This window comes from Protobothrops mucrosquamatus, unplaced genomic scaffold (assembly GCF_001527695.2).
Source record: "Protobothrops mucrosquamatus isolate PMUCROS unplaced genomic scaffold, P.Mucros_1.0 scaffold805, whole genome shotgun sequence".
Classification (NCBI taxonomy): domain Eukaryota; kingdom Metazoa; phylum Chordata; class Lepidosauria; order Squamata; family Viperidae; genus Protobothrops; species Protobothrops mucrosquamatus.
Window position 1 is genome coordinate 281,524 of NW_015387071.1, and position 21,412 is coordinate 302,935.

The 21,412-nt window shown below is 50.2% G+C and overlaps 1 protein-coding gene across 1 annotated transcript; it reads right to left on the reverse strand.

Annotated features, from left to right (window-relative positions):
* Positions 1 to 3,860: 3,860 nt before the first annotated feature.
* On the reverse strand, positions 3,861 to 8,422 carry WNT4 (Wnt family member 4). Its single transcript, XM_015818858.1, has 4 exons — positions 8,194 to 8,422; positions 5,520 to 5,651; positions 5,208 to 5,350; positions 3,861 to 4,422 (listed from the first exon to the last, which is right to left on the reverse strand). Exons 1-4 carry the CDS (start codon positions 8,339 to 8,341, stop codon positions 3,955 to 3,957), a joined length of 891 nt encoding a protein of 296 aa, XP_015674344.1. The 5' UTR covers positions 8,342 to 8,422; the 3' UTR covers positions 3,861 to 3,954.
* Positions 8,423 to 21,412: the final 12,990 nt, after the last annotated feature.

Below are 21,412 nucleotides of genomic sequence, written 5' to 3' on the forward strand. Positions count from 1 at the left end.
AAAGAAAAACGCTTCGAAAACAAGAGCCAAACGACCACACGGCTTGGAAGAGCAGCCTCTGAAATCTCACACCAGTCCACCCTCCGAAGGGGGGTGGAGCTGTGGGGAGCCCTGTTGGAAAGGAAACATACAAGGGAAGTGGTCAAATCTGGCTGGCTTGCTTTCTCCGCTGCCAAAGGAGGAACTCGGCATGACGACAGCCGACAGCACACACACACACACACACACACAAAAGCCATCCGAAGCCGTCGCTTTTTCCACAACAGCCATGAGCCGAGCGCACGATTGTGTGGTGCACTAGCTTTGCTGCGATGCTTTTCCCATGAAATGTTGGGAAAACTTCTCCCATTGAGTCTTGGATTTTTTTGGCAACAGCAAAGAGACCCCGGGGAAGACGGACCCGTGGCCCTAAAAGCGAATTTCGTTTCTAGAAGAGTCTGGAGGCCAAATTGTAGGATGTACGGTTGAGGGAGCTCGGTATGTCTAGTCTAGAGAAAAGAAGGACCAGGGGTGACGTGATAGCAGTGCTCCAATATTTGAAGGGGTGCCCCAAAGAAGAGGGGGGGGGTCCCATCTAGCCTCCAAAGCACCAGAAGGCAGGACAAGAAGCAACGGATGGAAACTTAACCAAGGAGAGAAGCAACCTGGAATTAAGGAGAAATTTCCTGACAGCGAGGACAATTAACCCAGTGGAACTGCTTGCCACCAGAAATTATGGATGCTCCATCACTGGAGGTTTTCAAGAAGAGATTGGACCACCATTTCTCCGGAATGGTCTAGAGTCTCCTGCCTGAGCAGGGGGTTGGACTAGATGACCTCCAAGGTCCCTTCCAGCTCTATTCTGATGGATTGAAGTGGTCTAGGGTCTCCTGCTTGAGCAGAGGGTTGGACTGGAGGACCTTCAAATATTCTGATTGATTGATTGATTGATTGAAATGGTCTAGGGTCTCCTGCCTGAGCAGGGGGTTGGACTAGAAGATCTTCAAAGTCCCTTCCAGCTGTATTCTGATTGATTGAAATGGTCTAAGCAGGCCTCCTGCCTGAGTAGGGGGTCAGACTAGAAGACCTCCAAGGTCCCTCCTGACTCTTTTATTCTGTTATTCTGTACACCGCCCCAGATAAACGATTGCCCAGTCTTACTTTTGGAGACCTCCAGCGATGGAGCACCCACAACTCCCAAGCTGTTCCATTGATTCATCGTGCACACATACACACCCTCCTCCCCCGGCTGGCCGGGGAATATTTACACTTGGCAGGTGTAAAAATTGCGAAGTTGCTTCCAAAACCAATCGGCGTGGGTACTGTCCAGCTGCTGAACTCTGGATTTAACTTGAACATCTGGCAGCCGGGAACCTGGTCAAACTCCCCATTGCCGTTTTCCTCAAGGAAAATCCCCCGTTTTCTCCTTGGGAAAACTCACTTAGCGACTGTTTTGCCCAGCAAAATGGAAATTCTGGGCTCCGTTTTTAGTTATAAGTTGAGGCCCGTTCCCCGGGCTTTCTCTTCGAAACAGTCTGAATGGCGGCCGGAATTCGCAGGCTGGAATCTCAGGAGGAATCCCGGAAGGATTAAACGCGTTTCTTATTACCTAGCCAAGCTAGATTGAATCAAGAATTAAGCAAGGGATTAGAATAGAATAACAAAGAGTTGGAAAGGGGGCCTTGGAGGTCATCTAGTCCAACCCGCTGCTCAGGCAGGAGACCCGAGGCCATTTCAATCAATCAGAATAGAGCTGGAAGGGGCCTTGAAGGTCATCTAGTCCAACCCGCTACTCAGGCTGCTTGCCCTTTCCACGTTGCTGTTGCTTCTAAGGGGAAAAAAAACTGATTTAGGAACCCTTTCCCCACTCTTATACAACCGTTGCATCATTCCCGGGGTCACGTGATTTGCATTCGGATGCTCGGCTGCCGACTTACCTTTACGACGGTCGCAATGTCCCAGGGGCCACGTGACACCCCCTCTTTCCTCCCCCCCAAAGTCAACAGAGAAACCAAACTCACTTAAGCAACTCTGTGACTAATTTAACAACGGCAGGGTTTCACTTCAAGGTGGCAAGAAAAGTCACAAAATGGGGCAAAATTCAAAATGAACAAACGTTTCACTTAGCGACATAAATTTTGGGCTCAATTGTCGTGAGTTGAGGACTACCTGTATTACACACACACACACACACACACACACACATTAAGACTGGTCCCATTCAGGATGGGGACGAAAAACAAGCTGGTATCTTTCCTGCCCCCTGTCCTGCAAGGCTGATGGGGCAGGCCCCCCCTCCCCACCCACCCTTGAGCGTCCCAAATTCACACCCCTTTGACCCATTGTGTGTGGCTACACACTGAAGGAAAGGGATCAAAAATGTGGTGTTTTGTATGTAGATGTGGGAAAGCCTGGGAGGCAAAAAAAAAACAAAACTGGAAAAATTGGGGGGAAAAACAGGTTTTTTCCTCCCATTTTTTTTCCCAAACAGCTTTGGAAAAAATAAAAAAATAATAATCCTTCCCCCCCCCATTTTTCCAGGTTTTTTTCCCCCCCAGGCCTTCCCGTCAATATTTGTGTGCGTAATGTGTAGCAAGCAATGAATCTTCGCACCAGTATACTTCACGAAGTATATGCCAGGAAAAGCCATGGGGTCTGCACAAATTTTGGCCTGCCTCCCTTTGGGGGGGGGGCAAAGAATGGATATTGGCCCCTTCCGACGTTGTGTCGTTCAGCGGCCAAACAAACCTACAGCTGGATCTCATCTGGTGCATCTTCCAGTGACCCCATCACTCCCCCGTCCCATCACAGCTGTGGCAGAACTAGGCAGCCTCGGATGCTGGTCCCCCTGCCTGCCTGCCCCCTAACCTCTCCCCTCCCTCTCCGAGAGCAACGTGGGGCCCTTCCGGGAGGAGAAAGGCATTGCAAAAAGGAGCCAACAATTTGGAAAGTCGGGTCTCTCCAGAGGGTATGTCTCATCAAACAAAAGAGGAGGATTAGGGGGTGACATGATAGCCGTCTTCCAATAGCTGAGGGGCTCTGTCCCCCCCCCAAAAGAGGGGGTCCACCTATTCTCCAAAGGCCCTGAAGGCAGGGCAAGAAACAGCGGAGGGAAACTAACCGAGGAGAGAAGCCACCTGGAATTAAGGGGAGATTTCCTGACTGTAAGGACAATTCACCAGTGGAACAGCTTGCCACCAGACGCAGTGAATGCTCCATCACTGGAGGTTTTTAAGAAGAGACTGGACAACCATTTGTCTGAAATGGTTTAGGGTTTCCTGCCGGAGCAGGGGGGTTGGACTAGAAGACCTCCAAGGTCCCTTCCAGCCCTAGGATTTTATAAGGCAGAAGAAAGAGAGAGAGGGATGGATGGATGGATACCAGGAAGGAAGGAAAGGAAGGAAGGGAAGAAGGAAAGAGAAACAGCAAGAGAAAAAGGAAGGAAGGAACGAAGGAAAGAAACAGCAAGAGAAAAAGGAAGGAAATGGAAAGAAGGAAGGAAGGAAGGAAGGAAGGAAGGAAGGAAAGAAAGAAACAGCAAGAGAAGAAGGAAGGAAGGAAGTCCACCTATTCTCCCAAGCAGCTGAAGGCAGGACAAGAAGTAAAAGATGGAATCCAGGAGAGAACGAAGGAGACATTTTGTGACCTTGGGACCAGCAAAGTCAACGGGGAAGCCCCATCCACTTAACAACCGTGTCACTAACTTAACAACCTCAGCGATTCAGTGGCGGTCGTGGGTCATGGCTACTTGTGCACGACAACAATCCCCTCTTCTCTCCCCCCACCCTCAACCTCAAATTACAATCACGATTGGAAACTTTAAATATTTTTCTTCTTCTTTTTCTCTTTCTTTCTTTCTCTTTTTTTTTAAAAAAATTTGCTCTCTGTTCCCTTCTTGGCGACCCTTTTCGGTCAGGGGGCCCAAGACCGTGTCCCAGAAGTTTCCATGGCTGGCTGGCTGGCTTTCCTCCCCGGTCACCGACACGTGTGCATTTCCACCAGCCGGTGGCACTGTTTACATTTGACAAAACAGCACCAATGGAACTTGCAGCTGCAGCGCTCCACCACTTGAACTTCGTCCGTGTGGAACCCCCGGCCGCAGCACATGAGCTCGCAGCCGTCGATGGCCTTGGAGGTCTTGTTGCAAGACCTCCCCTGGGTGCCCAGCACGCCGTTCCGGAGGTCGTGGTCGCAGAAATCGGGGCTGGAATCCAGGTACACCAGGTCCTCGTCCGTGTGCGGCTTGAACTGGGAGTTCTTGGGGACCAGCACCTTGGCGGAGCCGATCTTCCGCTGCTCCACCTCGGTGGCCCCGTCGAACTTCTCCTTCAGCACGTGGCCCACTTTGCGGAAGGGGGGCATGGCTTTCCAGCACGTCTTGACCTCGCACGAGCCCGACACGCCGTGGCACTTGCACTCCACCCTCATGTGGTTCAGGATGGCCTGGAGGAAAAAAAAAAAGGTCGAGAGAGATGCAAACAGGATGCTGAGGCTTTTGGGGAAAGGTGCAGAGAAGAGCAAGTGGGATGATTAAAGGCCTGGGGACCGAAACGTACGGACGGTGGCAGGATTTGGATATGGATAGTTCTAGGGAGAAGAAGGACTAGGGGGGACATGACAGCAGCATTTCAGTACTTGAGGGGCTGCCCCAAAGAAGAGGAGGGGGTCAATTTATTCTCCAAAGCACCAGAAGACAAGAAACAATGGATGGAAATTAAATCCAGGAGAGAAGCCACCCTGGAATTAAGGAGAAACTTCCTGACAGTGAGGGCAATTAGCCAGTGGAACGGCTTGCCACCAGAAGTTGTGGGTGGAGGTTTTGAAGAAGAGATTGGACCACCATTTGTCTGGAATGGTCTAGGCTCTCCTACTTCAGCAGGGGGTTGGACTAGAAGACCTCCGAGGTCCCTTCCAACTCTGTTATTCCACAATCCCAGATCAATCAACCAGTGGAACCACCTGCCTCCAGAAGTTGTGGGTGCTCCATCCCTGGAGGTTTTTAAAAAGAGACTGGACAGCCATCTGTCTGAAATGGTTTAGGCTTTCCTGCCTGAGCAGGGGGTTGGACTAGAAGACCTCCAAGGTCCCTAGGAGTCTATGATTCTGAGATAGACAGATAGATAGATAGATAGATAGATAGATAGATAGATAGATAGATAGATCAGATAAATCGCCATAGCTGCAGGAAGTAATTGCTGGAGGGGTAGCCAAGCCCATGGGGCTGTTACCTTTCGCCCAGCTTCGTTGTTATGGAGGTTCATGAGGGCTCGGCTGGAAGAGGCCCCCTTGCTTCTCTCCCGCACATCCACAAACGACTGGGAGAACGCGACGCCGTAAGCGATGTTGTCGGAGCAGCCGGACCACTGGAAACCTAGAGGCAGAAACAGAAGAAGACTTTGATACCAGCAGACGAGAATATTTGCAGCTCGGCGTTGAACCGCGCGGGGGTCCTTGATGCTCTCTGAGCTGGGTGGTTTTCTCGCAGACGTTTCAGGACCCAGCTAGGTGATACCATCCGTGCTAGAAGGGAGCGCCCTTACCCTGAGGGCTGACGCCGTGCACCGTGTGATCACAGCCGCACTTCTCCAGTTCTCCACTGCTGCACGCCCTGGTCACGGCGAAGGCGACGCCAGCGGAGGAGATGGCATAGACGAAGGCAGCTTCTCGTGTCCCTGGCAGAACCAGAACCGAAAAAAAAAAAAGATCGATTGGTTGAAATGGTGTAGAGTCTCTTCCTTAAGGAAGGGGTTGGACTAGAAGACCTCCAAGGTCCCTTCCGGCTCTTATTCTGATTGATTGATTGAAATGGCCTCGGCAGGCCTCCTGCCTGAGCAGGGGGTTGGACTAGAAGACCTCCAAGGGCCCTTCTGGCTCTATTCTGATTGATTGATTGAAATGGTCTAGGCAGGCCTCCTGCCTGAGCAGGGGGTTGGACTAGAAGACCTCCGAGGCCCCTCTGTTTTTCTGTGAACTCGACTTTCCGACGAGCAAAGCCGATGGGGAAACCGCAGCGCTGCTCGCGCCAACACCCACTGCGGTTCCCTTAACCCCCGTGGCGCGAGAGGCCGCAAAGCGGAGCCAAATGCAACCTCACGGATGCCTCGCTTAGCCACGGAAACGTCGGGCTGAGGAGTGGACGTTAAGCCGAGGACCAGCCTGTATTTGAAACCCTCCAACAGCATCAAAGTGCTTCTCTTTCCCCCCCCTCCATGCTGGCATCCTTTTGCAGGGTTTTATTATTAAGAATGTGTGTGTGTGTGTGTGTGTGTGCGTGCGCACGTGCATTTGTGTGTGTGTGTATAAATTTATACATTAAGATATATATATATAAATTTATATATAAAAAAAATTATAAATTAAGATATTCTGCACGTGTTTTATATATATATACATATTAAGATACTCTGCACGTGTTTTATATATATATATAAATTAAGATGTTCTGCACGTGTTTTATATATATATATATTAAGATATTCTGCACGTGTTTTATATATATATATATAAATTAAGATATTCTGCACGTGCTTTATATATATATACAAATTAAGATGTTCTGCACGTGTTTTATATATATATATATATATTAAGATATTCTGCACGTGTTTTATATATATATATATAAATTAAGATATTCTGCACGTGTTTTATATATATATACAAATTAAGATGTTCTGCACGTGTTTTATATATATATATATATATATATAAATTAAGATACTCTGCACGTGTCCTCGCTTGGTCTCTCGCCGAACTTTCCTGGCCCTGTAAAGGAGACCGCCCTGTTCCCCCCCCCGTCCCCTCATTCCTCTGGAGAAGCTCTAGAAGAGATGGCGGTCTGTGCCCCCCTCCCCTCCCGATGCCGGCGGCTGGGGTGGGGCAGGCCTCTGCACGCCAAAGAGGGAATATTGGTTTAGCGGTTCTCCCTGAAACCTTGCGACATCCAGTTCCTGCCAATGGTGGTTAGAGGCATGACAGAGGCTTCTGTCTCAAAGGACCCTGCGCTGCCCTCCCTCCCTCGCCCCCCCCTCGCCCCCCTCCCCAAATGGAGCAAAGGAATGGGCAGAAATGCCCTCTTGGTTGTTTTTTTTTTGCAAAGCCCAAACTTGGCAAACCTGGGCAGCTTTGGCTCCTGGAAGAAAGGGGGGGCGGGGGAAGAAGACGGGACACCTCCATCTGGAGAAGCAACTGCCCGACCTTTGAATTAATTGTGGTTAATGACAGGCTGAAGCTAGCTTGGCCTCGCTCTGCGGCCGCTGGGAAGAGAGGGAGCTTCATTCCTTGGTATTTTTGGTATTTCCAGGGCACAGGGCTCCGGCAGCCTCTCCCCCCCCCCCCGCTGCCTCTCCCCTCCCTGAAGACAAGCAAGGGAAAGTTAAATTAGAAGCCATGGGGGCTTTTAAAAAAGGAGGAGGCTCCCTGCCTTCAGCGGAGGCCAGATGCAAATCCAGCCATGATGAACAAATGGAGAAGAAGCATGCAAGCATTTCCACCCAATCTCTCACCCCTTTTTCTGGCTTTGGGGTTCTTTTTTTTCTCTCCCCCCCTCGCTGCAAATTCCCTGAAAACCTGTCAGTAAGGTGCAGCAGCAAAGAGACTCTTTTGCAAAAAAAACCCATCAAAAAACAAAAAGCATTTGATCGTCAAAGCCCCAAGAGCAGGGGGAAAAAAAGGGGGGGGGAATCTATGTCTCTCCACCAGGTTTGGCAGCTCTGGGCGAAAAGCTCTCCGTTCCTCGCCGCAACATTTCATTGCAGGCTTTGGTGACCGACTAGGAAGGCCCCGGCTTGTGAAATGAAAAGCTGTGCAGAGGAGGAGAAGGAGGGTGGGAAGACAGGAGAAGATGGAGAAGGAGGAGGAGATGGAGAAGAATGAGTGATGAAAGGTTAGAAAGAAGATGGAGAAGGGGAGGATGGAGGAGGAGGAGGAGAAGAAAGAAAAGAAGAAGAAGAAAGAAGAAGAAGAAAAGAAGAAGAAGAAGAAGAAGAAGAAGAAGAAGAAGAAGAAGAAGAAGAAGAAGAAGAAGAAGAAGAAGAAGAAGAAGAAGAAGAATTGAGAGCCGTTTAAATGCAGTGTTTCTCAACCATGATGACTTGAAAAATGCACGGACTTCAACTCCCAGAATTCCCTACGCCATCCCTGTTAGCTGGATTAAAAGCACCCTCCTCCTCTGCCTCGCCCCCTCCCCACCGGCCTCCTGCTGGACCACCATACCTTGCGTGACCACCTTGCCAAAGACCGGCAGGCTCTCCAAGGTGGAGCAGTTCCACCGGCGGTTACGGAACTGGAACTGGCACTCCTCGATGGCCAGCTGCGCCCCCCGGCGCACCGAGTCCATGACTTCCAGGTTCCTCTTGCACATCTGGACTTGCCGCTGGATCAGCCCCTTCAGCTTCTCACAGGTCTCCTCCTCGGAGATGCTGCCCACCGAAGAGAGCTTGGCCAAGTACCTGCCAGGAACACGTCAGAAATTAAACTCGGCCTCGTAGCTCGTATTTTTCCCTCCTTTCTTTCTTTCTTTCTTTCTTTCTTTCTTTCTTTCTTTCTTTCTTTCTTTCTTTCTTTCCTTCCTTCCTTCCTTCCTTCCTTCCTTCCTTCCTTCCTTCCTTCCTTCCTTCTTCTCTTGTGTTTTATACATTGATAAAACAATAAAAGTGATCTCACACACACACACACACACACACACCCTTTTATTGGAATTTTAACTTGGTTCCCAAGATTAAAAGGCGGCCATTGTGAGCCCAGGCAGAGATACCCGTGCAGGTCTGTTATTCTGATATTCAGAATGGTCTAGGGTCTCCTGCTTGGGCACGGGGTTGGACTAGAAGATCTCTAAGGTCCCTTCCAACTCTGTTGTTCTGTTTAAATTTTTTGGCTATCTCGCGGTTGCTGAAGATTTGGGGAGAAAAGGCAGAATAACCGAGTTGGACGGGACCTCGGAGGTCTTCTAGTCCAGCCCCTTGCTCAAGCAGGAAACCCTAGACCATTTCAGACAAGTGGCTGTCCAGTCTCTTCTTAAAAGCCTCCAGTGATGGAGCGCCCACGACTTCTGGTGGCAAGCTGTTCCACTGGCTAATTGTCCTCAGTGTTAGGAAGTTTCTCCTTAATCCCAGGTTGCTTCTCTCCTCGATTAGCTTCCATCCATTGCTTCTTATCCTGCCTTCTGGTGCTTTGGAGAATAAGTTCATCCCCCCTCTTCTTTGGGGCAGCCCCTCAAATACTGGAAGGCTGCTATCCTGTCCCCCCTAGTCCTTCTTTTCATTAAATTAGACACCCCCAATTCCTGCAACTGCCAGATACTTTTCTCAAACTTCCTGTAATGGAAGCCCTGGCTATGAGCTGGAGATGCCCAGCCTGCTTCTTCCCACGTCAACCAGGCTTTTGCCTGTTTTAGCGTGCTGATGGATCGATTGATCTGGGATTATAGACTAACAGAGTCGGAAGGGACCTCGGAGGTCTTCTAGTCCAGCCCCCAGCCTACGCCCCTTCCCCAGACCTGTCCTGCAGGAGCCTGTCGCTTCTCCAGTTCAACAGCTGTCCTTTGTCTCCCCCCCCAAAAAACGGAGGTGGACGGGGGCCGGCCCTGCCGGGTCTGAGGCGGCTCACTGTGTCCCAGGGCCGTTCGGAGAAGAAGCCAAAGCCGTGGAGATCCCGGCCAAGATCAGCAGAACGAGGACAGGGGCTGCCAGGAACCTCCCTCAGCCTGGGCAGCGTTGTGATCCCTCCAAACCACTTTCTCCCCCCCTTCCCAAAGGCCAGGCCGAGCTTTTTTTCCTGGTTTTCCTGGCTGCTCCGGCTGCTGCTGCAGGAGGTCAGCCACCCCTGCAGGCAGCAGCTGCGTCGGCTGAAAGGCTGCTGGGGACCAAGCACATCCTCGCTGAACTCAAAAGAGTCATGGCACCGTCGCTGGAAGGGACTTTCCGAAGTCGGAAGGGCCCCTCGGAGGCCATCTAGTCCAACCCCCTGCTCAAGTCTGCCATTCCGGACCAACGGGCCGTCCAGTCTCTTTTTGAAAAAGCTCCAGTCGTGGAGCGCCCACGACAACTTCCGTTCCGCTGGTGGGTGGATTGATTGATCTGGGGAATGGTAGAATGACAGAACTGGAAGGGGCCCCGGAGGTCTTCTAGTCCACCCCTTTGACAAAGCAGGAGACCCTATGCTGTTTTAGACAAAGGGCCGTCCAGTCTGTTTTTTTTTTTTTAAAAAAAACAAAACTCCAGTGATGGAGCAGCCACAACCTCTGGAGGCAACTTCCGGTCCGCTGGTGGATTGATCTGGGATGGTAGAATAACCAAAGTTGGGAGGGACCTCGGAGGTCATCTAGTCCAACCCCCGCCCAAGCCATTCCTAATGATGATTCCTAAGCCATCCTGAGATAGGCTGCTCTCCACCACCATCCCCTTCTATGCCCGATCCTATCCGTTGTAACGCAACCTTTGGGAGGGATAACCAGATGGCCTGCGGGACAGGAGCATGGGAGGTTGCCATCCTCCCCTCCCACCGTCCCTGGTCCCCGGGAGAGTTCCCAGAGTTTTTCCAGCCGATGGGAGCATCAAAGCCGAGGCAGAGGCGTCTGCAGAACGCCTCTCTTTCAAATCCTTCCAAACAGATGCTCCAGATAAGAGCTTTCCCAAACAAATGCTTATTACTGCTAAGGGGAGGATCAAAATGAAGATTAATGCCGTGTTGTTTCAGCCGATAAAGGCTGCTGTCCTCCAGGCTCCAGAGGGAAGGGAAAGAAAAAAAAAACCGAAGGGAAAAAAACAGTCTCCCAGATGTCTTGTCTTGCGGCTCAGCAAAGCTTCGCGAAAAAGAGGGGCTCTCTCTCCCCCCCTCCCCGCACCCCATTTCCAGGTCATCCTGTTTAGAAATCGCTGGAGGTTTTTAAGAAGAGGCGGGACAGCCATTTGTCTGAAATGGTAGAGGATCTCCTGCTCAAACGGGGTTGGACTAGAAGACCTCTAAAGATCCCTTCCAGCTCTATTCTCATTGATTAATTGATTAGTTGATTGATTGATTGATTGATTGAAATGGTCTAGGGTCTCCTGCCTTGAGCCAGGGGTTGGACTAGACACCCTCCAAGGTCCCTTCCAGCTCTATCCTGATAGATTGATTGAAATGGTCTAGGGTCTCGTGCCTTGAGCCAGGGGTTGGACTAGACAGCCTCCAAGGTCCTTTCCAGCTCTAACCTGATAGATTGATTGAAATGGTCTAGGGTCTCCTGCCTTGAGCCAGGGGTTGGACTAGACAGCCTCCAAGGTCCCTTCCAGCTCTATCCTGATAGATTGATAGATAGATAGATTGATTGAAATAGTATAAGGTCTCCTATTTGAGCAGGGGGCTGGACTAGAAGACCTCCAAGGTCCCTTCCAGCCCTAGTGTTCTATCAATGATTAGAGCGCCCCAACAATAAGCCGGATCCCCTTAACAACTGTTTGACTAGCTTAACTGCAGTGATTCGCTTACAAAACATGGGGCTCCCTTTGAGGAGCACCCGGAGACTTCAACTGGTCCAGAATGCGGCCGCGCGGGCGGTGTTGGGAGGGACTCGTCGCTCCCATGTAACACCGCTGCTGCGCGAGCTGCACTGGTTGCCAGTGGTCTTCCGAGTGCGCTTTAAGGTGTTAGTTACCACCTTTAAAGCGCTTCATGGCATCGGACCTGGTTACCTCCGAGACCGCCTTCTGCCGCAGATCCCCTCCCTCAGACCGGTACGCTCCCACAGAGCGGGCCTCCTCAGGGTGCCGTCGGCCAAACAATGTCGGCTGGCGACCCCCAGGGGGAGGGCCTTCTCTGTGGGTGCCCCCACCCTCTGGAACGAACTACCCCCCGAGATCCGGACGATTCCGGATCTCCTTACCTTCCGCCGTGCCCTCAAGACATGGCTTTTCCAGCAAGCGGGCCNGGGAGGATTTTATTTAGGGTGATTTTAAAAATAATTTTAAATAGAGACACAGCTTCTAATATTTGGTTTTTTAATCTGGTTTTATAGGGGTTTGTATTTTTATGCTTTGTATTTGTACTGTTTTTAATACGCTGTGCACCGCCCTGAGTCCTGCGGGAGAAGGGCGGTATATAAATTAAATTATAATAATAATAATAATTATAATAATAATAATAAGGACTTGACTTAGCTCCTTTGAAAATGCCATTTATCTCCAAAATATCCTTGTCACAAGGCCCCTTCCTACCCGGATGAGCACTGAGCGAGTAAACTCGGAGGATAAATACACCGCCTCGCAAGCCACCAAGCAGCAAAGGGCTAGGAGTCCCCCCCTCCTTTGGCCAAAAGCCCCGGCCGAGTTGCCAGTGACCGAAATTGGACGTTTGTTCTTGATGAATTTGGAATCGACGTTTCAATAATAAAAAAAGGGGGCTTTGGGATGCCCCCAGCCACCCCTGGAGGACAGCAGCTGTTTTCTATCTCCAGAGAAAGCAAAAGAGGATAATAATTGTACATTACACGCTAATATTTACAACAGGCTTCTCGTATTATTATTGTTTCTCCCCCCCCCCTAATTGCAGCTTTGGAAACAGCCAGATTTGGGATGGGGAAAAGAGGCAAACGAACGGAGTTCATGAACCCCACTTTTGCTCGTTCACACGTGCAGCCGTCTTACTGACTCACCCGTGTGCCCGTACACGGGTGTGGCCAACTCACCCCGTGCCACGCTTCTTACAACATCCCCAAATTTTAATCACGTGACCCTCGGATGCTGCAACGGTCGGGAAAGCGCGAAAAACGGTCCCAAGCCACTTCGTAACTTTGAAAGGAATGGTCAGCTAAGCAAGGAGAGAAGCAACCTGCAATGAAGGAGAAATTCCCTGACAGGGAGAACAATTAACCTGTGGAACTGCTTGCCACCAGAAACTGTGGGCGCGCCGACACTGGAGGTTTTCAAGAAGAGACTGGACAGCCATTGGTCTCCTGCTTGAGCCGGGGGGTTGGACTAGAAGATCTCCAAGGTCCCTTCCAGCTCTATTCTGATTGATTGATTGATTGATTGATTGATTGATTGAAATGGTCTAGGATCTCCTGCCTGAGCAGGGGGTTGGACTAGAAGACCTCCAAGGTCCCTTCCCACTCTGTCATTCTTTGACTCCCATGACCTCACAGTTTAACCCCGAACCACAAAGTTTCCTTTAGCAATTCTGCACCTTTGCGCATATCCTGCCTTTTATGTACTGGCCCAAAGTCTCACGTACTAGTAATAATAGTAATAGTAATAATAATAATAATAATAATAAAAGTTGGAAGGGACCTTGGAGGTCACCTAGTTCAACCCCCTGCTCAGGCAGGAAACCCTATACCATTTCAGACAAATGGCTGTCCAATCTCTTCTTAAAAACCTCCAGTGTTGGAGCATTCACAGCTTCTGGAGGCAAGGAGTTCCACTGGTGAATTGTTCTAACTGTCAGGAAGTTTCTCCTTAGTTCTAGGTTGCTTCTCTAGGCAAGTTTGCTAAGAAGCTGCCAATTCAATAAAGAGGTGTCTTCACGCAGGCAGCAGCAGGTAGATAAGAGGTGGAAGGAGAACTAGGTTTTACACACACACACACACACACACACACACACACACAGACACACACACACCACCCAGCGATTTCTTTCTTTCTTTCTTTGGGGTTGATCTGGGAGCAGAGCCAAGGATCTGCTCCTCTGGCTTCGATTCCTGCAAGGCAATTTGCAAAGGATGCCAGTCCCGACACGTCTTGCGAGCCTTCGAGCCCTTTTCACATTTTTGACAGATCCTCCTTCCTTTTTCCACACACCGACGAGAAAAGGAACAAAAACCAGCAACTTCGCAGGGCAGGATCAGCCAGGGAGGGGTGGTGGTGGTGGTGTAGGAAAAGACCCCTTGGTGGACATATCTCTGGCCAAAGAGGGCACAAGGTGCTCTTTGTTGCAGGGCCCGATGCCCACCAGAGGCACAGAACATAGAATCATAAGGCTGGAAGGGACCTTGGAGGTGGTCTAGTCCAACCCCCTGCTCAAGCAAGAGACCCTGTACCAGAATAACAAGAGTTGGAAGGGACCTTGGAGGTCTTCTAGTCCAACCAGGAAACCATTCCAGATCAATGGCTATCCCATCTCTTCTTAAAAGCCTCCAGTGATGGAGCACCCACAACTTCTGGAGGCAGGTTGTTCCACTGGTTAATCGTTCTAACTGTTAGGAAATTCCTCCTTAGTTCTAGGTTGCTTCTCTCCTTGATAAGCTGCCATCCGTTGCTTCTCATCCTGCCTTCTGGTGCTTTGGATGATAGGTGGGCCCTCTCCCCCCTTCTTTGGGGCAGCCCCTCAAATACGGGAACCCCGCTGTCCTGTCACTGCTGCAAATACTGTATATTCACCCCTAGTCCTTTTTTTCACTAGACTGGACACACCGAGTTCCCGCTACTACTCATTGTACAGCTTAGCCTCCAGTTCCCTTGACCACCTCTGTGGCTCTTCTCCTCAAGCAGGGGTCTTCAAACTTGGCCCTTTGATGACGTGTGGACTTCAACTCCCAGAATTCCTCAGCCAGGCTGAGGAATTCTGGGAGCTGAAGTCCACACGTCATCAAAGGGCCAAGTTTGAAGACCCCTGTCTCTTTTCTCCTTTGAAAGCTGGTTTTCTCTCCCTTTCTCCACCAATATCCTGTCTTTCCTCTCAGGAGTTCGAGGAAGCCGAGACGGCAGCCCACTGGCCCACCACAATCACCGCCTGGGGAGGGTGGTCAGGACGAGGCTTTACCGCAGATCCCGGCGCCAAATCGTTGGAATGCCGGGCCCTGGTCCAACCTCGGCCCCACCCGCCGGGGTCTTCGCCTCCAGTGGCCATCTTTAACCTTTCGGCTACATAACACAATGTGTGGCTAGTCTCACAGCCCTGACGTTTTGACCGGGCGACCCCCCTGGAGAGGGTGCTTGGGGTCCTCTTCGGACCCTGTGTAAAGCTTACACGGAGATTTACACAGAGTGGTCCCAAGATACAACTCTCATCGCCGTGTTTCTGGAGAGCCACTTTGACACGCTTGGATTAGTCATTACAAAAACCCGATCCCGGCCTGGACGGACACACACACCCTCCCCGATGGACAGAAATCTGCCCTCTTCTCTTTTGTGGCTCTGATCGTTCCCTCCTTCTCTTGCTCAAGAGAGGATCAGGGAAGGAATGAGAGGGACAGAACCCCAGGTACGGCGCCGGTTAGCGACCCGTTCAAAGTTAACGACGGTGCTGAAAAAAACGTGACTTAGGACCCTTATTCGCACTTTGTACAGGAAGGATGGCGTAGTTTCTGTCCAGAGTGATAGAGCTGGAAGGGACCTCGGAGGTCTTCTAGTCCAACCCCCCTGCCTAAGGCAGGAGTCCTTATACCACCCCAGACAAATGGTTGTCCAATTTTTTCTTGAAAACCTCCAGCAATGATGCACCCACAACTCTGGGAAAACTTCCTTCCTTCCTTCCTTCCTTCCTTCCTTCCTTCCTTCCCTCTTTTTCCTTCCTTCCTTCCTTCCTTCCTTTTTCTTTCTTTCTTTCCTTTCTTCATTTTGCTTTATTTCAAGATAAGAATAATGAACAAATTTCCTTGCCCTCCCTTCTCTCTTTTTCCTTCCTTCCTTCCTTCCTTCCTTCCTTCCTTCCTTCCTTCCTTCCTTCCTTCCTTCCTCCCTCCCTCCCTCACTCACTCACTCACTCACTCACTCACTCCGTTTTTTAAAAATGCAGCTACAGTTAATATACAACCGGGCTGCAGAAAGTTTTCCTCACTGTTTCTATTATTATTATTATTATTATTATTATTATTATTATTATTATTATTATTATTATTATTATTATTATTATTATTATTATTATTATTATTATTATTATTATTATTATTATTATTATTATTATTATTATTATTATTATTATTATTATTATTATTATTATTATTATTATTATTATTATTATTATTATTATTATTATTATTATTACGTGAGTCGCAACAAGCTAGCTAGCAAAGGCACTCGTGAGCAAGGAAGAGAAAAAGAAGGAAGAAAGCTTTTGGTGGGGGCAGAGAAAGAGAGAGAGAATATATATATATATATATAATATTTATATATATATGAACCAAACACTCTCTTGTTTTATTGCGAAACGCTTTGGGAGAGCTTAACCGCTAATCCGGGCAGGTTTTCTGTTAAAATATGTCCGTCTCCATCAACTGCCTAGAGGAGAGAAAAAATACGTTCCTCGCCAAGGTAAAAGCTGGCTGGGACGGCTCCCACACCTGGGCACCCACAGGCCCGAGACAACACACACACACACACACACACACACACACACACACACACACTTGCCACAGACCCCCTTCATCCCCCCGCCTCTTCAGATGCAGGTTGGGTAGTGACGCACAACACACACAGACACATAACAAAAAAAAACCCCATCAGCAAAGCCCAGGATTTCTCCCCCTTTCCAAAAGGAAGAAAATGTCTACAGGACAAGACACATCCCAGCGTGGAACTGCTCCAAGTATTTAATATCTCTTGAAAAATCATCTCATTTTCCTCCGCCGTCTCTTCCCCCCCCCCCCCAACCTTCCCTCCCCGGCAGTTCCTCATCTCAAGGTCACAAGAAGCTAAAAAAAAAAAATGGGAATTTGGGGAAAAAGGCAACTGTCCGTTACGGGCAAATCTAAGAAAACGGCCCCCGCCCCTGAAAGTCTCGTCCGTCCCATTCCTGGATCGCCCGTCGCGGTCTGGAGGAACCCCTGGCATCTTGAGGGCAACCAAGAAGAATGACAAGACCAGGCCTGAGACCTCAAAAACCACCCAAAGTTGGAAGGAAGAAGGTTCAGCTCGGTTCAAACCCCATCATCCCAGCAGAAGGATTGTGTTTTCTGCCAAAGCAGCTGGATTTGCACAACAGGCAACAAGAATTGGGGGGGGGGAGAAACCCCCACTTATATTTATTCATCGTCGCTTCTTCTCTAAGGCAGGGGTCTCCGAACTCGGCCCCTTTTCCGACTTGTGGACTTCAACTCTCAGCATGAAGACTTATGGGCTTCCTCTCTCAGAATTGTGGACTTCCATTTCCCCAAATTAGGACTTGCGGACTTCAACTCTCAGAATGAAGACTTGGGGGTTTGATTTCTCCCCTTCCCCATTTTGCAAAAATGACAGCTCTCGCTTTCCGAAACCGCTCAAAACACGAAGACGGTGGCTGCGTCTTCCAGGCCGCTCCATCCACACCCCACTTGCCCTCCCCCTCTTTCATTGTCCCCCACCCCAGTTTTTTCATTCCAAAATCCAGAAATGAGTTAAAATGCCACGTTGTAGCAGAATAACTTGAGTTGGAAGGGACCTCAGAGGTCTTCTAGCCCAACCCGCCTGCTCAAGCAGGAGACCCTAGAGACCATTTCAGACAAATGGCTGTCCAATCTCTTGTTAAAAAAAACCCAGGGATGGAGCACCCACACCTTCTGGTGGCAAGTTGTTCCACTGGTTAATTGTTCCAACTGTCAGGAAGTTTCTCCTTAATTCCAGGTTGCTTGGTTAGTCTCCATCCGTTGCTTCTTGTCCTGCCTTCAGCTGCTTTGGAGAATAGCTGGACCCCCCCTCTTTTCTGCGACAGCCCCTCAAATATTGGAACCCTGCCCTCATGTCCCCCCTAGTCCTTCTTTTCGTTAAAGCAGACATACCCAATTCCTGCAACCGTCCTTCGTATGTTTTAACCGTGTCCATAAAAACCTACAAGCTAGTTTCCAAGGTTTTTTTTCCGTCTCCCTTCGCCAGGACTGGTTTTTCTGCCTGACTCACTCATCCCTCTTCACAACCAACATGTTTCCTTAATTGTCCGTCCTTTCCCTTTCCCTGGCACCCCTCTAGAATAGAATAGAGCTGGGAGGGACCTTGGAGGTCTTCTAGTCCAGCCCCCTGCTCAAGCTCTACCCTCAACGCCAGCTGTATCCGTGCAAACCCAGCTGGTGGAGAAGAACAGGCCGGACACTCGACGTGGCTGAGTCTCTCCTGCCTGATAAATAAGGAATTTTTTTTTCCTCCATTCCTGGAGAGAAAAACCTCTCAAGGCTGCCCCCCACACACCCACACTTTGGGACACCTGGAACCGGGGTCGTCCTCGGACCGACAGCCAGCCGGGCCCAGCGAGGCTCGGCCCCCATTTCCCTTGAACCAGTCCCAGCTCCGCATCCGGGTCTCAATTTAATCTGCAAATATTTGCCTTCGTTTTTATGATACTGTTAATCGCGTTTGTTGTTGAACTGGAGGAAGAAAAAATCAAGCTGGGCTGCAAATTTGGCCGGTGCCAAAAGCGGGTGAAACAAAGGCCCGGGGAAGGGGTGGGTGGGTGGGAGGGAGGGAGGGAGGGAAGGAGGGAAGGAGCCCACTTGATCAACGCGAGCGAAGTGACCCACTAGGGACGACGGACAATGCGACCGTTGTAAGTGCAAGGCCCAGTCGTAAGTCGCTCTGGGAGCTGATGTCGTCACATCTTAAAGCTGTCATGGCTGAGAAACACTGAATTAGATAAATAATAACAGAATAATAGAGTTGGAAGGGACCTTGGAGGAGGAGACCCTAGACCATATCAATCAATCAATCAATCAAAACACAGCTGGAAGGGACCTTGGAGGTCATCTAGCCCTACCCCCTGCTCAGGCAGGAGACCCTGTGCCATCCCAGACAAATGGCTGCCCAGTCTCTTCTTGAAAACTTCCAGTGTTGGAGCACCCACAACTTCTGGAGGCAAGCCAGCTTGTGTGGGGTGACGGCTCCACACGCACAAAGTAACTGGGGTTCTTACGGGCATAGCAGAAAAAGAAGACAGAAAATGTAAAGCTACTTTCCTAACTGCTTGCATTAAAAAGAAAACAAGAACCTGCCAGTATGTTTAGAAGGAGGAGTAGATAATCAAGAGAAATCTAATCGACCCACTTTAGAGAGATAGTAATCAGCAGCAATTTATCAATCTCTGCCCAAAGGGGTCTTCGTAAATTCTAGTTCTCCATCCCATTTAAAGCAATAATTGCCTTATTCATCTATCTTATTTCAGCCTCACAAGAGACCAAAGAAGCAGAGTTTGACCGTTAAAAGCATCCATTTTAAAGCAAGGGAAGACGCAGCTAAGTCTGATCTAACTAGTTTGTTCCCTCTGACCCTCTTGAAAACGGGGAGGGTGGGAAGCTGGGCAGGTTGCGGAATTACAACCTGTTTATTGTGCATAATAACATCCACAAAACGGGGACCCAGAGCAGGTGAACCCCCGAGCTTTTTCAATCCGAGCCCTCGGTTACCGGCCTCGGGGCCTGCAAAACCGGCGTTAGCATCCTGCTCTCCAGTTCTTGGGTCAGCCGTGAGAAAAAGGGGGAAAAATAAATAAAAATAAAAAATAAACCCGCACATTTGACAAAATCGTCTTTAAAGTGGAGGCCGGTCATTTTCAAGTCTTATCGTTCCCAACCGCGGCGGCAATCGTGTAAGGGATGATAACTGGCTAAAAGTGGGTTTATTGTTTACCCAAGAATAAAAGGTTTACCCAGAGCAGTTGGATTACAAGCCTTTAAACGGGGAACCGCGAAGATAAGTTGGGTCAACATTCAAATCGTGGCAGTAACCTGGGAACTAGCATTCATTCCTCCATCTGGCTTCATCCTGGTTTTGTGGTCCCTTAGGTTTCCATGTACCAAAATCTCTCTCTCTCTCTCTCTCTCTCTCTCTCTCTCTCTCTCTCTCTCTCTCTCTCTCTCTCTCTCTCTCTCTCTCTCTCTCTCTCATCTGTATCTACCTACCTATCCATCCATCCATCCATCCATCCATCATCTATATCTAATCTATTATCTGTATCTATCATCTCTCTCTATCTCTCTATTATTTGTCTCTCTTTCTTTCTTTCTTTCTTCTTTCTTTCTTTCTTTCTTTCTTTCTTTCTTTCTTTCTTTCTTTCTTTCTTTCTTTCTTTCTTTCTTTCTTTCTTTCTTTCTTTCTTTCTTTCTTTCTTTCTTTCCTTCCTTCCTTCCTTCCTTCCTTCCTTCCTTCCTCTCTCTCTCTCTCTCTCTCTCTCTCTCTCTCTCTCTCTCTCTCTCTCTCTCAAATCTATCATCACTGAAGAGATTAGACATTCACTTGTCTCAAATGATATAGGTTCTCCTGCTTGAGCAGGGGGCTGGACTAGAAGACCTCCAAGGTCCCTTCCAGTTCCTATTCTATTCTATTCTATTCTATTCTATTCTATTCTATTCTATTCTATTCTATTCTATTCTATTCCTTTCTTCAGAACGATTCTGCTAGGTGGGCCCCCCAGTTGTGTTGCCAACCAGCTGCCCGATCCCAGCCTTGCCAATTCCTAGAAGCCCCAGGCAAAGCTGCTACCTTGCCCTGGATCCCCCTGCTAGCCAGGTCCACCGAGGGCCGGTTTTACGCTTTTATTTTTTGTTTCATTTGTAAAACGTATCGGGCGGCCGCCTGCCTGCCTTTCCTCAAGGTAACTCCGAGCGGCTTACCAGGCTAAAAGATACAAACGACATAAACTTAAAATAAACAATCCTCCCTTTTTACGACCCCGTCATCCCTTCCTCCTCCGGGGTAACCAAAAGTCAACCGCGGCAGCGCAAGTCAACAGCCGCCGGTTCTCCCGCGCGGTGGGAACGCAGAAGGTGGGTCCCTGCCCTTCCGCGCCCACCCGGGTCTCCCCGCCGAATGCAGGTCCCCTCCCCGAAACTGAATGTACCCCTTTCCAGGACGGCCCTTTCGCCCCCGCCGGCAGCCAAGCTCCCCTGAGCGTGTCCAGAGCGCTGGTGCCAGCCGCTCCCAACCGGCCCTCTGAGAGTGCCAAGGGCGCGGGTGCAGCGGCTGCCAGCCGATCGTCTGCGCTTGCATAGAGCGCGGGTGCAGCCCGTCCTCTGAGCGTGGCCAGAGCGCGGCTGGAGCCATTCCCAGGCGATTCTCTGAGCGTGCACAGAGCTCTGGTGCCAGCCGTCCCCAACCGGTCGCCTGAGCGTGCCCAGAGCGCTGGTGCAGCCGGTCCTCTGAGCGTGCCCAGAGCGCCGGTGGAGCCGCTCCGAACCAGTCCTCTGAGCGTGCCCAGAGCGCTCATGCAGCCGGTCCTCTGAGCGTGCCCAGAGTGCCGGTGGAGCCACTCCCAACCGGTCCTCTGAGCGTGCCCAGAGCGCTGGTGCAGCCGGTCCTCTGAGCGTGCCCAGAGCGCCGGTGGAGCCGTTCTCAGCCGATTCTCTGAGCGTGCACAGAGCGCTGGTGCCAGCCGGTGCCCTGAGCGTGCCCAGAGCGCAGCCGGTCCTCTGAGCGCGCACCGAGCGCCGGAGGCGGCGTGATCTTCCCTCCGCCCTCCCCCGCCCGGGGTCCCCCTCCCTCCCTCCCCCCTCCGCCCCGCTCCGCTCGCCGGCCAGGTAAGGCGAGCCGGGCCCGGCGCACCTGCCCGCCCCGCCCGCCCGCCC

Bases quoted from the DNA above. Each gene is read 5' to 3' on its own strand.
- WNT4 (XM_015818858.1), bottom strand. From the start codon at position 8,341: ATGTGCAAGAGGAACCTGGAAGTCATGGACTCGGTGCGCCGGGGGGCG. The intron at 5,652-8,193 runs GTATGGTGGTCC...TGGTTCTGCCAG, and splicing joins TGGCAAGGTGGTCACGCAAG to GGACACGAGAAGCTGCCTTC. The intron at 4,423-5,207 runs GTAACAGCCCCA...TTTTTCCTCCAG, and splicing joins ACAACGAAGCTGGGCGAAAG to GCCATCCTGAACCACATGAG.